This window comes from Oncorhynchus masou, chromosome 8, assembly GCF_036934945.1.
Source record: "Oncorhynchus masou masou isolate Uvic2021 chromosome 8, UVic_Omas_1.1, whole genome shotgun sequence".
In the NCBI taxonomy this organism is placed as follows: domain Eukaryota; kingdom Metazoa; phylum Chordata; class Actinopteri; order Salmoniformes; family Salmonidae; genus Oncorhynchus; species Oncorhynchus masou.
Window position 1 is genome coordinate 33,717,961 of NC_088219.1, and position 20,287 is coordinate 33,738,247.

At 44.5% G+C, this 20,287-nt stretch overlaps 1 protein-coding gene across 18 annotated transcripts in view; it reads right to left on the minus strand.

The window, feature by feature from the left end:
- LOC135544555 (formin-binding protein 1-like) overlaps positions 1-20,287 on the minus strand; it is a 104,421-nt gene that overhangs the window by 63,291 nt on the left and 20,843 nt on the right. For 15 of the 18 annotated variants that reach the window (XM_064972269.1, XM_064972263.1, XM_064972261.1 and 12 more), the window contains exon 1: positions 12,017-12,250. The exons of 1 other annotated variant lie outside the window; for it this stretch is intronic. In XM_064972269.1, coding sequence (XP_064828341.1) covers positions 12,017-12,235 — 219 coding nt within the window. In that variant the 5' untranslated portion in view covers positions 12,236-12,250. Of the gene's footprint in view, positions 1-281; positions 354-1,710; positions 1,756-12,016; positions 12,251-20,287 lie in introns of those variants that run through there. 2 more of the 18 variants (XM_064972267.1, XM_064972266.1) reach the window with 2 other exon arrangements.

Here is a 20,287-nt window from a genome sequence, read left to right on the forward strand (position 1 = left end):
AGGGTTCCTTATAGCACCATTTAGAACTTTATGAGGATGGTTCTTTACTGAACCTTCAAAAAAGGGTTCTACTGTATCACCAAAAAGGGTTCAACAACAGTTATAAGCCAAATAACCCCCATCTGGTAGTATTAAGATGTTTGACATTTTTTGTGTGTAGCTTACAAAAACCATCCCTACTGTAGTAGAGGATAACACACTCCAGTGCACCACAAAACATTGTGCAATCATGCTTCTCTACAGCTACCATCCACTTACAGTATTGACAGTAACAAATTCACCTTGGTATAGCTCCAACAGTCCCCCATCATCTGTAGTCCACCTCAACCAAAGCAGAATCCCTCGGTGCAGGATATTCCCCAACTATCAACCGAGCTACCGTCCCAGTCAGCATGACAACGTTCTTAGTGGGGGTGTCTTTTGTGCTGCTTTAATCCATCGTTTTACACAGCCAGCCTGATACAGCTAGCTAGCTCATTGGCACAGGAAGTGGATGTGGGTTCTGCAGTTTAGTATATGGGCTTGATGCCAAAATAATATATACTTTTTTGGGGGACAGTTCTTTTTTTCTGTAGGCTATCATTAGTGCTGAGCGAATAGTGCTTCTTTAGGTTTGTTCAGTTTCGGGTTAAATTATTAACAAATAATCAAGTTTCGATTTCAGTCTTCACTATTTTTGTAAACGCTATGCATTATGGGGGTTGCAAAATGCTGTAAAAAAAAAACAATTAATAAAAGTCGCATGATGGTCGTGACTTCCCATTACTGCTTATTTATTCACATTGCTTTACTTTTTAAAAATACATCAGTTGAAGTGTATATTAAAATGTGTTTAATTTGACGACTTTATTATTTCATTTCAAGTTATCATCTCATCTCCATAGAGCTGCCGCCTATGCTGTCTGACACAATCACTATTTTAGTAGTTCTTCAAAGTAAACAAGGCATACTTTTATGACTGCAGAATAGCAGCTATCAATCACTTAGATCATGTATTTTCAGGTAGAGATAGCTTGCGAAACAACTGCTCTCTATCCCTCTCCATCGTGCTATCTTCTCTCCCTGCCCCGCACTAACCTGATGTAGCAGGCATATACGTACTCGGTTGAAGGTTTACACATGAACATCCCTCAGTGGACCCACTCATGTGAAGAGAATTGTAAAACATTTGGCTATTCTATTGAAATAAAAAGACATGCCCGTGTAGCTTCCTCTCATATCATATTCTTTCTTTGTCTTTATCCCTCACTCCCCCCTCTCTCACGTACTCTCTGCAGCATGCTCTCCTCTTTCTTTCTATCTCTCTCTCTCTCCCTCTCTGCTCCCTTCTCCATCCCTTCGTCCCTGAAGCGGTGCTCGCCACTCATTGCCAGCCTCTGTGCCAAATAGATTCAGCAGATCTCCTCACAGGGTTTGGTTAATTAAAACACTGGATAGCAGCCACTCGACAGGATCTCACCATACAACCACATAATGAGCGTCCCCCAAATGAAAATGTGCTATAATACGGAACTTCTCCACACCCCCACTGCATCCAAACACGCCGCGCACTAACACGCACAAACATCCCCCTCACTCACACACGCATCCCTCCACAGAAGTAGGAGGACCACTTTGGAAATTCATGTTTCAAGTTCTACCCTCTGGGATCCAATGCATATCTTGCCAGTGTATTATTTGACCCAAAATACGTAGGCTAAGTCACATTACCCTTCTTAGTTGAGGCAGTTGAGGCAGCATGGTATCCTATAGTCGCAGGGGGGGGAATCCACCCTTGTCCAATGTCAAAATCCAACCAAGGTCCAACTCTCCTCTGCCCAGAGTGGAACAGCCAGTCAAGCCTCACTGTGGTTCGGTTGGAAAGGGTATCATTCTCCAGAAAATACTGACGGTATCCAGTCCCATTGAAAGTACACAGAAAGGGTTACCAAGGAAGTCCAGTTACCATTCGAAGGGTCAAGCGCACTATTCCTTGACCCTATTTTCACCAAGGAGACCAAAATCTACCCTGGTGTGTCTGAGAGAACGAAGGGAAGGGGTCCCGGAGCAAGAGAGAGGGATACAGTACTGAGACACACATACACACACTCCTCCTACACACACTCTGCATCTGCGGCCAGCCGTAGCCTGGGAGCATGCAAGCTAAATGCTCCGTCAGGCGTGAGATGAACTCAGTGGGATGTCAGAGGAGGAATGATTCAGAGAAGGGGGGGGGGAATAGAGGGACGTAAAAGAGGTGGAGAAGAAAGAAAAGGATGGGTTTAGAGGGACTGGAATGGAGAAAGAGGGAGGGGTCACTTTGATGAAAGATAATGCAGATGACCGACATCCCCTCATTCATTAGCTGGACAACCCAAGGCAGGACAGTGGGGGACACTTCTGGGAAAAGATGTGTCACAATGGTGACACGTGGTCTGAATACACGACTAAGAAGACACGTTCTACCGCATAAAGAGAGAGATCTCAGAAAGAGGAGAGAGAAGAAAGGGAGCGAATGGCTTTCCACTAGAAAGGGAGAAAAAAAAACACCTTGGCCAGGCGATTCCCACAGGCGGAAAAAGTGCTAATAAATTATGAATAACACTGCATATCAGAACAAAATATCAAGGAAAACGACAGAGAGTATAGGAATCTGTGTCAAAGGTGCACTCTGATATCACAGAAAACCATCACCGCAATTCTCTACTGCCTTGACACGTCAAAACAATGTGTTTAGACAATCAGGAAGAGGCAGGGGGCCAGACAGTCACAGCATTTGTAGTCTCGCTCATCAGAAACTTGGGCGCTCGGCTTCATGAGACACTCCATCTTCATTGTTTCAATCTATTTCTGAATCTGAAATCTATAGAAATTGCCTGTCGGCATCTGCCTTCGTGTTCAAAACCCCTCACGCTGTCCCATTGTTTCATTCCCGAGGAAAACATCCTGACTATGGGGCGCAGTCCCTCTCCTCTCACCCCCTCCTCTCACCCCCTCCTCTCACCCCCTCCTCTCACCCCCTCCTCTCACCCTCTCCTCTCACCCCCTCCTCTCACCCCCTCCTCTCACCCCCTCCTCTCACCCCCTCCTCTCACCCCCTCCTCTCACCCCCTCCTCTCACCCCCTCCTCTCACCCCCTCCTCTCACCCCCTCCTCTCACCCCCTCCTCTCACCCCCTCCTCTCATTCTTTCCTCTCACCCCCTCCTATCCCATGGCCCCCTGCTCGTGCCCCACTTGCATCAGCTGTAACCTCTGACCTCATTTCCACAGAGAACTGGGACAGGCACAGCCGTTCCTACACTTGTTGTTTCAGGCCTTATCCAATCCACTATTGTACTGCACATCGGATCGGCCCATTTAATTATATTTAGTCAAATCAATATACCGTAGGCTATATCACCCCACTCCTCCATGAGATGTGCGAAGGCTTGAAATGAACAACAAAGGAGGCACTAAGGAGGCTAATGCTATACAGTATGTTACAAAAATGCACAAAGATGTGCTTGTTTGTGGTAAAATAGCTTAGCAAAGGATTTTATTTAAGGCCTATGCCTAGCTATATGCTTACCTATATATCTCTATACTACTATATGGCTCTGTGTAGGTAGGCCAGTTGACAAGCATTAGTATGCAGGGGAATGCAATCTGATTTTATATTTAATCCCATAGTTTGGTTTGGTCATCTCTCCAGGGCTGCTAATACATGATGAAGCTTGAGAGTGCACCTCGGCCCGACCTCTGTGCTACCCTTCTGTGTCACGCCTGGTATTATCCAGGCTTCTCTCTCTGCTACCCTTCTGTGTCACGCCTGGTATTATCCAGGCTTCTCTCTCTGCTACCCTTCTGTGTCACGCCTGGTATTATCCAGGCTTCTCTCTCTCTGCTACCCTTCTGTGTCACGCCTGGTATTATCCAGGCTTCTCTCTCTGCTACCCTTCTGTATCACTCTCTCTCTCTCTCTTCCTTCTTCTCATCCTCTTCCTTCTCCTCTCTCCTTAGCCCCTTACTGTAATCTAACACAGAATGAAAGGTAAAATATAACTTCTGTTGGCACTGAAAAATAATGCAATGACTTTGCATAAAGCCCCCTAGGCAATAACCTGGCTAGTTTCTACACTTTTTTTTCAACTACAGAGGGTAACAATGCCCCCATTATGCTGGCCCCCGAAGGTGGTCAACAACACTTAGATAGGGTCTGCAAATCATTGACTACTGCCAAATATTTTGGAAAGCTCTCGCTCTCCCCCTCGAACCTCCCTCCCTCCCTCCCTTGACATCTCAACTCTCCAGAGAGACTGCTGCTGTTGCTTCTGTTTAATCTCTGTTCAGAACAGAACACCAAAGAGCCGCAATCTCCCAGAGACAAGACGTGTATAATAACGGCCCTGTAAGCTCCAACATAGGATGATTCACCACGACAGGCCTTGGAAGAAGACAACAACTTCTGATGAAACGTTTGACACTGCGCCCTCTCTTCTTGACGGGAGAGAGGACACAAGGAAGCCAGATCTAGAGAAACTCCACTATAAGCTTTTTAGATTGTGATTCCCATTCTTTTATTGGCACCTAACTCCAGGTTGGTGGTTTGCTGTTTTCCATTCATACCAATGAAAGACTAGTTGACCGGACAGACTCAAAAACCCTGCTGACCATTACAGGCTAGGAGTAGTCTGTCTCACACCTTACCATAAGTTACAATCCAAATGTTGTAGCCTGCCCATCCACAACCAACTACCTCCAACCCTTCTTTACAGGTCAGTGTTCTCAATAAATGGAAAGCTGTGCCCAGTAGGAAGAGGCATTCAATAGGCCATTAGAAAGAGAGAGAGAGGGGGTGGGGGGGGGTCCGTGTTTAAGGTTGAACAGGTCAGCTGAAATAAGAGAACACTATCTAATAGCCTGTTAAGTAGTTGTCCAAGTGAGCAAGAGTCATGGACCTACATGTTTCTGTGGGTCACAAAATCTTAAGGACACACGCACGCACACACACGCACACACACACGCACCAACCAGGTGGTAAAGATAGGCCTACACATAGGTAGCTTATTATCGCATAGTCACAGAAATGTCATAAATGGGAGTGAGTCTACAAAAACACCATGCTTTCAAACACATCATGTCATCAAGGCAAAGGGTGGCTACTTTGAAGAATAACAAATGTTTTGTTTACTACATGATTCTATATGTTAATTCATAGTTTTGATGTGTTGACTGCTCTACAATGTAGAAAAGAGTAGAAATAATATATATATACACAGTACCGGATACACCTGCTCATTCAAGGGTTTTTATTTATTTCTACTATATATATATATATATATATATAGAGGCTGTCATTGTAAATAAGAATTTGTTCATAACTGATTTACATAGTTATATAAAATAAATATGAATACCACCAGTAATAATTTATTTTTATTTTATTCAACTAGGCAAGTCAGTTAAGAACAAATTCTTATTTTACAATTTACAATGGCGGCCTACACTGGCCAAACCCGGATGACGCTGGGCCAATTATGCACCACCCTATGGGACTCCCAAGTTGTGATACAGCAAGTTGTGATACAGCCTGGATTCAAACCAAGGTGTCTGTAGTGACGCCTCGAGCACTGAGATGCAGTGCCTTAGACCGCTGCGCCACTCTGGAGCCCCACAATATCATGCAGACAGAAAACATTAACATCCAGAAGTAGCATCGTCTCCCACTGTTCCTCCAGAAATAATAGTCATACCACAGGACACACGTGGAGAGAGAGAGGGGGACATCAGATGTCCCAACAGAGGTGACACAGAGAGGGGACAGATGTTCTGCTGGGCGGATAGGCAGGATAGACAATGGGACTATAACTAACGAGGGCACAAAAGTCATTGTCTCGGTCAGAGATCCTTCACATCACAGTAGAATAGAATAGAAGTGTGTCGTAGGACAGAAGTGTGGACCAGATGTTATGAGTAGGGCTCAGAGGAGACTTTCCTGATCATATGACCCGACAAGGAAAAATGGATTGGCTATAGGCCTTACTACGGCCCAGAGGTTTTCCTGGTCAGTTCACATGGTCAGAGACAAACTCCCGGCCCTTGTCACGAGGAATAAGTAATTCCACTAAGTATCACATAGTATTAACAGTAGCGCAATTAGGGTGATTTGGTCTCATCTAAATAACAGACCGGGATAATAATCAGGAATCTGATCCTGATCTTAGCATCTTGAGGAAAGCTGCCCCAGGTGTTTTTGTTGCTGAGTTACCGAACTACTGGACCTACGCACCGAGTCATATGATGTAGCCTAAAGTCCTTAGGACTTGTGGGCCTTACAACTCCTTATTTAAACTAAACATACAGAGCAAACGGTCATCAGCATCATCGTTGTTTAGCTAACAGGGACAAAGTACTTTCCTAATACGGCATTATCTTTGATCTCTGTATGTCATATCTACTTCACAAGAGTGGGAGGTGAAAGGGGGGTTTCAATTAGGTCTTCCTAAGAATATCTCTCAACGAGAAACTCTAATGAACAATAAATCCCTGATCGGTTGGTTGGTTGTGTAAAAGCCCCCCCCCCCCCGCCCAATCGGTCATTAGCTCTTTGTGATGAATATCCAATTGGTGCTAACAAGTCCACATGCACCGACAGAAGTTCTAGTCCTTGCCTGTCTAATAAACTACAATAGCATAGAGGAAAATGTATGATTGCTCAGTAGTTTTCCTATTCTAAACAACCAACAAATGTCATGACATATAACAATCTCCCTCTCTCTCTCTCTCTCTCTCTCTGTCTGTCTGACCTCAACACAAAGGCACAGTAGAGCAGAGAGGAGAGTTGTACTCTGCAAAATAGTTGTTTTGTTTCCTCCCGGCCCTATCAATGCATTAGGCTACTCCAGCGTGTCTCACGAGTATTGGGCGTCCGACCACCAGGGCAAATATTTAGTGGGAGATGCCGACCTGGGTCCCGAGCACACAGAGGCTTTGTCCATTGGACTGGGTAGGAATAATCTCCACTGGAGGACTCAGTAACCCCTAGGCGGAGGGGACAGACACACACACACACAAAGGGACACACACACCACACAAAAATACACATACACACACACATAGGTCTCCACTGGACAGTGAGTATCACCACAAACATTTGCCTTGCTGAACTAAAAGGCACAAAAGCACCTTAAGTGCCCCCTTCAACCCCACCGCCCCCCTGCCCTACTCCCCCCTAAACAATGACTTTACACAAGACTGTAATCATTAACCTAGACCTCTCCCTTCCTTCCCTTCTCTTGATGTGGCCGTTTCAGCCTGTTCTGAACCACAAGCAATGACTCCACATCACCCTGACTAAAACCAGCTCTGATCTTCCCCATGCAATATAAAAAGCCCATATGGCGTTTAGAATGTAAGTTCTCCCATAATATTTAGCCTCCTATAAGCATACTTTTGTTTCAGCTGTCGGAGAGTTTTACTCCACCCAGTTGAGCTGTTGATAAAGTATTCAAAGCGGCCCTCTAAAAATATGTATACACACACATCCTTTTTTTGCATAAACGCAGCTGTCTGAGTGTGTGCTGACATCAGCATGTGTGTTAGTGCTGTTGTTTGCATGCCACGCACATATTTATAGCAACACGACCGTGGCTAGTCGTGGTGTGTCTGTCCACACGTGTGTGCGTTCTGCTGTTAGCAGGGCTCTAAAGTGAGGCCATTGTGGTCGCATATGCTCCTAAATATTTAGCTGTGCTACTTGGAATTTTATTTTGGGAGCATCAATATGACTAGGGGAGAAGAAAAAAAATCACCAGGAATAATCGTTGTTATGGCTAGGCTTTGCTGTAGTGCTGCCTCCGAGTGCCATACCCCGCGGGCACCTATAGTGCACCTATAGGCCTAAGGCTCGTCAATCAGATGGCTTACGATTAGTGTCTGCAGCTTCCTCGAGAGGACAGCAAAATGGACACTGTGAGAGTTCCAAACGTTTTAAAGAGAGACTGTCGATGAATACAGCAAAGAGCTGCTGTTTTAATGAGTGAGTTCATGTTTACGTTTTCATTCAGCTCTGTCAACCCCCTTTTTATACGCCGTAAAATGAGCTTCTCCCTTCTTCCACTTCAACCAGCACTGCAGCTGCAATGAACGAGTGTATCAAAAGGCTTGCATTGTTATTATTAGTGGAAATACTTCACTTTCTCTGGTCATAGGAGTAACATTGGTCATAGGCCAAAATAATGCGGAGTGACTCGAGTTTCGCCATCAGCTGGAAGACGATGTCCCCTTTTTGGTCATGGTCAGTCTCAGCGGACGGTGAGAGAGCAGATGGCTGCTCCCTCCCTCCCTCCACTGAGACTGATCATCAGATGCAGGCATCGTCAGTAAATTGAAATAAAATAAAAAAAAGTTTATGCCCACTCAGCTGTGCCTCACAAGCAATACAACAACTGATCTATTACCGGTGTGATCATAAACCTTAAGTTTTGAAATATAATTTGGAAATGGTCTGAGAAGAACAACATCAGCAAGGCAATTCAAGCATAGCCAATATGCACAAACCTCATTGCTACAGACTGTTTTGAATAGGTTATTGTTGCATAGGCTTAAGATTTTTAAATCATTTTTAGAATAAATCTGAGCAGTAGATCTCAGCTTGCAGGTATTTGTATCAACATTTTAGCTTTTTATAATAAACAAAAAACTAGATTTCACCTCCTTCCTATAGGCTATAGTAATCAACTAAAATTCCAGACTTTGAACAAGCTACAGTCATGACATTTTGTACATACAGTATTTGCATCTCCTCTTAAGCAACATGTTTCTCATAAGGACTGGGGCTGAACGTCCTTTAGGTGCCTTTTGGCAAACTCCAAGCGGACCTTTCACTGAGGAGTGGCTTCCGTTTGGCTTGGTTTTTGCTCTGACATGCACTGTCAACTGTGGGACCTATATAGACAGGTGTGTGCCTTTCCAAATCATGTCCAATCAACTGCATTTAGCACAGGTGGACTCCAATCAAGTTGTAGAAACATCTTCAGGATGATCAATGAAAACAGGATGCACCTGAGCTCAATTTCGACTCTCATAGCAAAGGGTAGTTTGTAAGTGAGGTATTTCTGTTTTACATTTTTTTATACATTTGCAAACATTTCTAAAAACCTGTTTACACTTTGTCATTATGGGGTATTATGTGTAGATTGATGAGGAAAACAAACTATTGCATCAATTTTAGAATAAGGCTGTACCTTAACAAAATGTGGAAAGAGTTAAGGGGTCTGAATACTTTCCGAATGTACTGTATATGCTTTATAATGCTTTTGAATGACTTCCGGTTTTGGTGGGAAATACCAGGTTTCCCGAGAGAACAGTGATTTATTCTTGGGATGGAACATTTGTAAAATACTGGAAAAACATTTAACCCTCATAAGGACCTATAAGCTCGGCCCATTATATTTCCTGCATTTTTTATGTTCCCCACCAAACTTTGAACAAGCATATATCCTGTCCCTTATGAGCTACAATCATGACATTTTGTACAGTGCCTTGCAAAAGTATTCACCCTCCTTTGTGTTTTTCCTATTTTTGTTGCATTACAACCTGTAATTTAATGGATTTATATTTGGATTTCATGTAATGGACATACACATAATAGTCCAAATTAGTGAAGTGAAATGAAAAAAATTACTTGTTTCAAAAAATTAAAAATATTTATTGGTCTGTGCATATGTCTTCACCCCCTTTGCTATGAAGCCCCTAAATAAGATCTGGTGCAACCAATTACCTTCAGAAGTCACATAATTAGTTAAATAAAGTCCACCTGTGTGCCATGTAAGTGTCACATGATCTCAGTATATATACAGCTGTTCTGTAAGGCCCCAGAGTCTGCAACATCACTAAGCAAGGGGCAACACCAAGCTAGCGGCACCATGAAGACCAAGGAGCTCTCTAAACAGGTCAGGGACAAAGTTGTGGAGAAGTTCAGATCAGGGTTGGTTTATAAAAATATCTGAAACTTTTAACCTCCCACGGAGCACCATTAAATCCATCCTAACATTTTTTTAAAGAATATGGCACCACAACAAACCTGCCAAGAGAGGGCCGCCCATCAGAGAGGCATTAACCAGAGAGGCAACAAAGAGACCAATGATAACCCTGAAGGAGCTGCAAAGCTCCACAGCAGAGATTGGAGCATCTGTCCTTAGGACCACTTTAAGCTAAGGAAAACGCTATGTCTGTTGCAAACCCAACACCTCTAATCACCCCGAGAACACCATCCCCACAGTGAAGCATGGTGGTAGCAGCATCATGCTATGGGGATGTTCTTCGTCGGCAGAGACTGGGAAACTGGTCAAAATTGATGGAATGATGGATGGTGCTAAATACAGGGACATTTTTGAGGGAAACCTGTTTCAGCCTTCCAGAGATTTGAGACTGAGACGGAGGTTCACCTTCCAGCAGGACAATGACCCTAAGCATACTGCAAAAGCAACACTTGAGTGGTTTGAGGGGAAACACTTAAATGTCTTGGAGTGGCCTAGTCAAAGCCCAGACCTCAATCCAATTGAGAATCTGTGGTGTGACTTCAAGATTGCTGTTTTTCCTTGAAGAATGGGCAAAAATCCCGGTGGCTAGATTTGCCAAGCTTAAAGAGACATACCCCAAGAGACTTGCAGCTGTAATTGCTGCAAAAGATGGCTCTACAAGTATTGACTTTTTTTTTTTGGGGGGGGTGAATAGTTATGCACGCTCATGTTTTCAGTTTTTGTTGACTTATTTGTTGTTTGTTTCACAATAAAAACAATATTTAGCATGTTGTGTAAATCAAATGATACAACCCCCCCCCCAAAACATCTATTTTAATTCCAGGTTGTAAGGGAACAAAACAGGAAAAATGCCAGGGGGGGGGTGAATACTTTCGCCAGCCACTGTACATATATGCATCTCCTCATGAGAAATAAGTTCCCCTTAAGGATCTAGAAGCTCCGCCCATTCACAAATGGTGAACATTTTGAAAGAGTGTGTCGACTATCTACAGGCACTGTAATTCTATGCAGATGCAGCTAACAATGTATTAACGTTGGCAATGGGTGGGACTATGAATCTATCGCCGTGCGTTAGTGACACACAATACCTCAGACACCACTGGCCCTATTTTGACGAAACTTGGGTAAATGATGTGTCTCGCCACGGAGATCCGACATTCACAAAATTACACTGATTGGCGAAAGGGAGGCGCTATAGTAATAACTGAAAACTTCAATGCATCTCTCTATCAAGCAGTCGAGTCCGTTCTCTGATGTCCATCCATTGTGAGCTATCAGTGCGGATTTCTGGCGAGGGAAAAAAATACTTAATTGTTTGAATAATTGTCACAAATTGGGGGCGGGGGGGTTGCTGCCTAAATCGTGGGAGACAACATGTTTATTGTTGCCTTGTTTAAGTTTGGAGCACCAGTGCTACCAATTAAAACATGATAATTTAGATCCCTGGCTGTGAGTCACTGTAACTGGAAGGGTGGTAATGACTCATTCATTGAGGCCTTTACAGCAGAAATCATTTGGGCTTTGCTCATCAGGGAAAGTCCTTGTCAGTTGTCCAACTGATTGTAATTCAACTGAAATGTGTCTTCCACATTTAACCCAGCCCCCGCTGAATCAGAGAGGTGCGGGGGGCTGCCTTAATCAACATCCACGGCACCCAGGGAAAAATGGGTTAATTGCCTTGCTCAGAACAACATATTTATTCCTTGTCAGTTCGGGGATTCGATCCAGCCCAACAGTCGAACCACTAGGCTAACCGCCATGTGACAAATAAACGCACTGTCCCTGAGCTCCGAAGTTCAACTGACACCAAGTGACAGTAGATTTGTGCTAGTGTTACGTAGCCTACATTTAATTTAACCCAAGTAAGGTTCCTTCAGATACTGTATCATGTATTTATTTTTTTAAGTAATGCGGTATTGTACAGACTGTGGAGCTCAGGTGCGTAACTGTCTCCTAACTGTGACAGAGATGTTGAAGATGAGGAGAGAATCACCAGTTACTAATGTACACTCACAGAGCTGGTAATCTTCATCTGCAGTAGGGTCTGCAGATACTCCTCAGATGGGGTCAGCTGCTGGGTCTCATGGCTCAACCCCGTCCCTGCACCCATCCCCGGGTTTGGCGCCGAGGCCCTTCTCAGCACATCCGTTTTCATCGTGTCTGTTTTGGGCGAGCACACAGTGTCCAGGAGTCCAAAGAACTCACTCCGCCTGCGCAACATGCTCATGGTCATTGCACACCAATTTAGGAGTATGGTATAGGGCAGCCAAGGACTTTAATCCATTTTAGAAGGTGAAAAACACAATGGAGGAAAATAATACACGTTCTGACCAAGATGTCCTTTGTAGATCACAACAATAAGTCCAACAGACCAAAGATTCTAACAAAAAAGGATGAAAGAACCAAAAGGGACAAAGATAGAAACCAAGGATGAAGAGAGACTTCCAGAACCAATCTAACCAGTGTAGAACATTACCAGCCTTTACCCAGAATGCCCACGACTCATGACATGACTCAGTAGAAACCTGGTTTTGACGTGGTTATTAATCTGATTACAAACCCTTTCGCCTCACCCCGACCCCCCCGCTACCCCACCGCCCAATCAAATGTCACCATTCTCTCTGAGATTACAACATCGGGCCAATGAACACACGTCAGCCATTGTTCTTAGAGCTGTTTTTCAGAGTTTGTTATTTTTGAAAGAGATCAAAGTCTTATTTCTTACATAATCGCATTTTGTCTAGAATAAAAGGTAAACGGTGAAAATAAAGAGAGATTTCTAGGATTTAACCAACCATGTGATAGCGCTATGCAGATGAAGAGTGGGTGGAAAAACATATAGCCAAAAGCATACTGAACTATAGGCTTACAGGCTCTTGCTGGTATAATATATTAGGGAATTGGAACACATCCATACTGTATAAGGAAATTGGAACCCATACAGCTTTCCAATACTCTAAAGCCCTCAAACTCAACTATGGACCTCTGATTTAGATCTGGGACACCCGGTGGGTGCAATTCATTATCAGGTCGAAGAGAAAATCAGCAGGCTCTAGACCTTGTAGGGTATGAGTTGAACACCTCTGCTCTAGAGGGTCTCTGTTCAGGATCTGATCTGGTCTGGGACCAGGGATGGGCAACTCCAGTCTTCAGGGGCCTGATTGGTGTCACACTTTTGCCCCAGCCCCAGCATACACACCCAACTCCAATAATCGAATCAGGATCTTCAGTTTAGAACGCAATTAGTTTAACAGCTGTGTTTGCTATGGATGGGGGGGGGAGTGTGACATCACTCTGGCCCACGAGGATAGAGGTTGCCCAACCCTGTGCTAGACCTTGATAACGTTGGGTGGGTGACATGGAAGGGTGATTCCGATTAGTCCACATCTTCCCAGCTGCACGGTGCAGGCCCTGTGTTGTTGTTACTGTAGGCCTTACCATGCTAGCTAGTGGTCCTACTACTTTACATCAACGAATCAACCTTAAGCCCCAAACATACAGCCAACTGGCAGCCTCCATGCCCTGCCGCAGACTAGCACTCACGCTGAGGATCGGTGTGTTTAATGGGCAAGGGCGAGCAGTTAACAGTGAATGTAATGTCACGACAATGGCACCCCTGCCCAGAGGACCAGCTGTCCAGAGATATCACTGTGGTTGAATCCAAATTGCCACCATATTCCCTATGTAGTGCACTAGTAGTGGTCAAAAGTAGTGCACTAAGTACAGTAGATACTAGGCTGCCATTTCAGACGCAAGACTCAATCCCTCTCCAAGGCCACCAACAATAGGCTTATGCAGGCCCAGACCACAGCAAGCAAGGGAAACTCTTCAGAGCATTTCAGTTGTAAGCTATCGTAACGTGCAGGGGTGTCATGCACCCCCAAAATCTTAGGGGCATAAAGGATGTGAGGATGGCTATTTCCAGCAAACATGAGCCATAGTCATTATGCTTAGTTCTATGTAAAAAATATGTTTATTTTTCTGCATATCTAAGCATACACTGTTAGAAAAAAGGGTTCCAAAAGGGTCATTCAGCTGTTCCCATAAGGGAACCCTTTTGGGTTACATGTAGAACCCTCTACCTGGAACCAAAAAGGGTTATTCAATGAGTACTCCTATGGGGACAGCTGAAAAACCCTTTTAGGTTTGAGATAGCACCTTGATCTGTCTGTATCCTCCTGAATGGTGGTTATTCTATTAAAAAGGATCGAACCCTTTTTTTACATTTCCACCTAAAATTACATGCCCAAATCTAACTGCCTGTAGCTCAGGACCTGAAGCAAGGATATGCATATTCTTGATACCATTTGAAAGGAAACACTTTTGTGTTAATGTAAAACTAATGTAGGGGAATATAACACATTAGATTTGGTAAAAGATAATACAAAAAAAACATGCAGTTTCATTTTTTTTTTGGTATCGTCTTTGAAATGCAAGAGAAAGGCCATACATTCAGATAGGAGGATAGGTGTAATTTAGATTTTGGTCACCAGATGGCAGCAGTGTGTGTGCAGAGTTTCAGACAAATCCAGTGAAGAATTACATCACTACATAATAGGTCTGCCAGGAGTTTTCCCAAACAATATGAGCCTCTACTTTTAAAATCCACCTTTCCAGAAACAAGTCTCTCACTGTTGCCGCTTGCTATAGACCACCTTCTGCCCCCAGCTGTGCCCTGAACACCATATGTAAATTGATTGCCCCCATCTATCTACAGAGCTCGTGCTGTTAGGTGACCTAAACTGGGACATGCTTAACACCCCGGCCATCCTACAATCTAAGCTTGATGCCCTCAATCTCACACAAATTATCAATGAACCTACCAGGTACAACCCCAAATCCGTAAACACAGGCACCCTCATCGATATCATCCTAACCAACCTACCCTCCAAATACACCTCTGCTGTCTTCAACCAGGATCTCAGCGATCACTGCCTCATTGATTGCGTCCGTAATGGGTCTGCGACCAAACGTCCACCCCTCATCACTGTCAAACGCTCCCGAAAACACTTCAGTGAGCAGGCCTTTCTAATCGACCTGAACCAGGTAGCCTGGAAAGATATTGACCTCATTCCGTCAGTAGAAGATGCCTGGTTATTCTTTAAAAGTGTTTTCCTCACCATCTTAAATAAGCATCCCCCACTTAAAATATGTACAACCAGGAACAGATAAAGCCTGTGGTTCACTCCAGACCTGACTGCCCTTGACCAGCACAAAAACATCATGTGGCGTACTGCATTAGCATCGAATAGCTCCCGTGATATGCACATTTTCAGGGAAGTTAGGAACCAATATACACAGGCAGTTAGGAAAGCAAAGGCTAGCTTTTTCAAACAGACATTTGCATCCTGCAGCACAAATCCAAAAAGATCTGGGACACTAAAGTCCATGGAGAATAAGAGCAGCTCCTCCCAGCTGACCATTGCACTGAGACTAGAAAACAAGAGCACCACCAATAAATCCATGATAATAATGAATTTCAATAAGCATTTTTCTACGTCTGGCCATGCTTTCCACTTGGCCACCTCTACCCTGGTCAACAGGCCTGCGCCCCCACAGCAACTTGTCCAAGCCTCCCCATTTCTCCTTCAACCAAATCCAGATAGCTGATGTTCTGAAAGAGCTGCAAAATCTGGACCCCTACAAATCAGCAGGACTAGACAATCTGGACCCTCTCTTTCTAAAATTATCAGCCGAAATTGTTGCAACCCCTATTATACTAGCCTGTTCAACCTCTCTTTCATATCGTCTGAGATCCCAAAGGATTGGAAAGCTACTGTGGTCATCTCCCTCTTCAAAGGGGGAGACACTCTAGACCCAAACTGCTACAGACCTATCTATCCTACCCTGCCTTTCTAAGGTCTTTGAAAGCCAAGTTAACAAACAGATCACTGACCATTTCGAATCCCACCGTACCTTCTCCGATATGCAATCTGGTCATGGTTGCACCTCAGCCAAGCTCAAGGTCCTAAACGATATCATAACATCTATCGATAAGAGACAATACTGTGCAGCTGTATTCATAGACCTGGCCAAGGCTTTTGATTCTGTCAATCATCACATTCTATTCGGCTGACTCAACAGCCTTGGTTTCTCAAATGACTGCCACGCCTGCTTCACCAACTACTTTGCAGACAGAGTTCAGTGTGTCAAATCGGAGGGCCTGTTGTCCGGCCCTCTGGCAGTCTCTATAGGTGTGCCACAGGGTTCAATTCTCGGGCCGACTCTTTTCTCTGTATACCTTTCTCTGTACACAATATTTCTCTGTATAACTACAAAATAGCGCCCAACACTCTACTCAGCAAATTGGATGCCGTCTATCACAGTGCCATCCATTTTGTCACCAAAGCCCCATATACAGTGGGGCAAAAAAGTATTTAGTCAGCCACCAATTGTGCAAGTTCTCCCACTTAAAAAGGTGAGAGAGGCCTGTAATTTTCATCATAGGTACACTTCAACTATATGACAGACAAAATGAGAAAAATTGCAAATTATGGTGGAAAATAAGTACACTGCTCAAAAGAAATGAAGGGAACACTTAAACAACACAATGTAACTCCAAGTCAATCACACTTCTGTGAAATCAAACTGTCCACTTAGGAAGCAACACTGATTGACAATAAATTGCACATGCTGTTGTGCAAATGGAATAGACAACAGGTGGAAATTATAGGCAATTAGCAAGACACCCCAAATAAAGAAGTGGTTCTGCAGGTGGTGACCACAGACCACTTCTCAGTTCCTATGCTTCCTGGCTGATGTTTTGGTCACTTTTGAATTCTGGCGGTGCTTTTGGTAGCATGAGACGGAGTCTACAACCCACACAAGTGGCTCAGGTAGTGTAGCTCATCCAGGATGGTACATCAATGTGAGCTGTGGCAAGAAGGTTTGCTGTGTCTGTCAGCGTAGTGTCCAGAGCATGGAGGCGCTACCAGGAGACAGGCCAGTACATCAGGAGACGTGGAGGAGGCCGTAGGAGGGCAACAACCAAGCAGCAGGACCGCTACCTCCACCTTTGTGCAAGGAGGAGCAGGAGGAGCACTGCCAGAGGCCTGCAAAATTACCTCCAGCAGGCCACAAATGTGCATGTGTCTGCTCAAACGGTCAGAAACAGACTCCATGAGGGTGGTATGAGGGCCCGATGTCCACAGGTGGGGGTTGTGCTTACAGCCCAACACCGTGCAGGACGTTTGGAATTTCCCAGAGAACACCAAGATTGGCAAATTCGCCACTGGTGCCCTGTGCTCTTCACAGATGAAAGCAGGTTCACACTGCGCACATGTGACAGACGTGACAGAGTCTGGAGACGCCGTGGAGAACGTTCTGCTGCCTGCAACATCCTCCAGGTTTGGTGGTGGGTCAGTCATGGTGTGGGGTGGCATTTCTTTGGGGGGCTGCACAGCCCTCCATGTGCTCGCCAGAGGTAACCTGACTGCCAATATGTACCGAGATGAGATCCTCAGACCCCTTGTGAGACCATATGCTGGAGCGGTTGGCCCTGGGTTACTCCTAATGCAAGACAATGCTAGACCTCATGTGGCTGGAGTCTGTCAGCAGTTCCTGCAGGAGGAAGGCATTGACGCTATGGACTGGCCCGCCCGTTCCCCAGACCTGAATCCAATTGAGCACATCTGGGACATCATGTCTCGCTCCATCCACCAACGCCACGTTGCACCACAGACTGTCCAGGAGTTGGCGGATGCTTTAGTCCAGGTCTGGGACGAGATCCCTCAGGAGACCATCCGTCATCTCATCAGGAGCATACCCAGGCGTTGTAGGGAGGTCATACAGGCACGTGGAGGCCACACACACTACTGAGCCTCATTTTGACTTGTTTTAAGGACATTACATCAAAGATGGATCAGCCTGTAGTGTGGTTTTCCACTTTCATTTTGAGTGTGACTACAAATCCAGACCTCAATGGGTTGAAACATTTGATTTCCATTGATAATTTTTGTGTGATTTCGTTGTCAGCACATTCAACTATGTAAAGAAAAAAGTATTTAATAAGAATATTTAATTCATTCATATCTAGGATGTGTTATTTTAGTGTTCCCTTTATTTTTTGAGCAGTGTATTTGGTCACCTACAAACAAGCAAGATTTATGGCTCTCACAGACCTGTAACGTCTTCTTTAAGAGGCTCCTCTTTCCTCCACTCGTTACCTGTATTAATGGCACCTGTTTGAACTTGTTATCAGTATAAAAGACACCTGTCCACAACCTCAAACAGTCACACTCCAAACTCCACTATGGCCAAGATCAAAGAGCTGTCAAAGGACACCAGAAACAAAATTGTAGACCTGCACCAGGCTGGGAAGACTGAATCTGCAATAGGTAAGCAGCTTGGTTTGAAGAAATCAACTGTGGGAGCAATTATTAGGAAATGGAAGACATACAAGACCACTGATAATCTCCCTCGATCTGGGGCTCCACGCAAGATCTCACCCTATGGTGTGAGCAAAAATCCCAGAACCACACGGGGAGACCTAGTGAATGACCTGCAGAGGGCTGGGACCAAAGTAACAAAGCCTACCATCAGTAACACACTACGCCGCCAGGGACTCAAATCCTGCAGTGCCAGAAGTGTGCCACTGCTTAAGCCAGTACATGTCCAGGCCCGTCTGAAGTTTGCTAGAGAGCATTTGGATGATCCAGAAGACGATTGGGAGAAAAAACTCAACTCGTCGTGTCTGGAGGACAAAGAATGCTGAGTTGCATCCAAAGAACACCATACCTACTGTGAAGCATGGGGGTGGAAACATCATGCTTTGGGGCTGTTTTTCTGCAAAGGTACCAGGACGACTCATCCGTGTAAAGGAAAGAATGAATGGGGCCATGTATCATGAGATTTTGAGTGAAAACCTCCTTCCATCAGCAAGGGCATTGAAGATGAAACATGGCTGGGTCTTTCAGCATGACAATGATCCCAAACACACCGCCCGGGCAACGAAGGAGTGGCTTCGTAAGAAGCATTTCAAGGTCCTGGAGTGGCCTAGCCATTCTCCAGATCTCAACCCCATAGAAAATCTTTGGAGGGAGTTGAAAGTCCGTGTTGCACAGCAACAGCCCCAAAACATCACTGCTCTAGAGGAGATCTGCATGGAGGAATGGGCCAAAATACCAGCAACAGTGTGTGGAAACCTTGTGAAGACTTCCAGAAAACGTTTGACCTCTGTCATTGCCGACAAAGGGTATATAACAAAGTATTGACCAAATACTTATTTTCCACCATAATTTGCAAATAAATTCATTAAAAATCCTACAATGTAATTTTCTGGATTTTTTTCTTCTCATTTTCTCTGTCATAGTTGAAGTGTACCTATCATGAAAACTACAGGCCTCTCTCATCTTTTTAAGTGGGAGAACTTGCATAATTGGTGGCTGACTAAATACTTTTTTGCCCCCACTGTAGTACCCACCACTGTGATCTGTATGCGCTCGTTGGCTGGCCCTCGCTTCATATTCGTCGCCAAACCCACTTGCTCCAGGTCATCTATAATTCTTTGCCTCATCTAAAGCCCCGCCTCATCTAAAGCCCCGCCTCATCTCATCTCACTGGTCACCATAGCAGCACCCACCCGTAGCACGTGCTCCAGCAGGTATATTTCATTGGTCACCCCCAAAGCCAATTCCTACTTTGGCCGCCTTTTCTTCCAGTTCTCTGCTGCCAATGACTGGAACAAATTGCAAAAATCACTGAAGCTGGAGACTCCTATCTCCCTCATTAACTTTAAGCAGCACCCTCAGGATGACAAATCAGAGCAAGATTACTGAATGCAAGTACTTCATTTACCTTCATAGGTGAATGTATCAAACCAGTTGCCGTGCTAAAAAATGTTTTGTTGTTGTGCACTCTCCTCAAACAATAGCATGGTATTTTTTCACTGTAATAGCTACTGTTAATTGGACACTGCAGTTAGATTAACAATTATTTATTCCAGGATGGGAGTGTCTCTGCTGCTGTTACTAAGAAGCTTGATCTTGCAAGCTATTGTTAGCCACTAAGTTTGCAAAACCCAGCTGGAGAGAATGTGCAGTTATAATTCAATAGTTCTAAGATATATAGCTGGCAAACAGTAGTGAATTTCATACAAGTGTAACTTGATCACTGCACTTAAATTGAGCTGCAGGAGTGACTCACCTCACGAAGCTTCCATTTTGCCTGTTGTGCTTCTTTGTAAACAAACACAAGTGACTGGCTCAAACCTTTGTTTTGGGAACCTAGTACCGGAAAAGCTTCATGATGAAAAAGCTTCATAATAAAAAATGATCCAAGGGGCGAA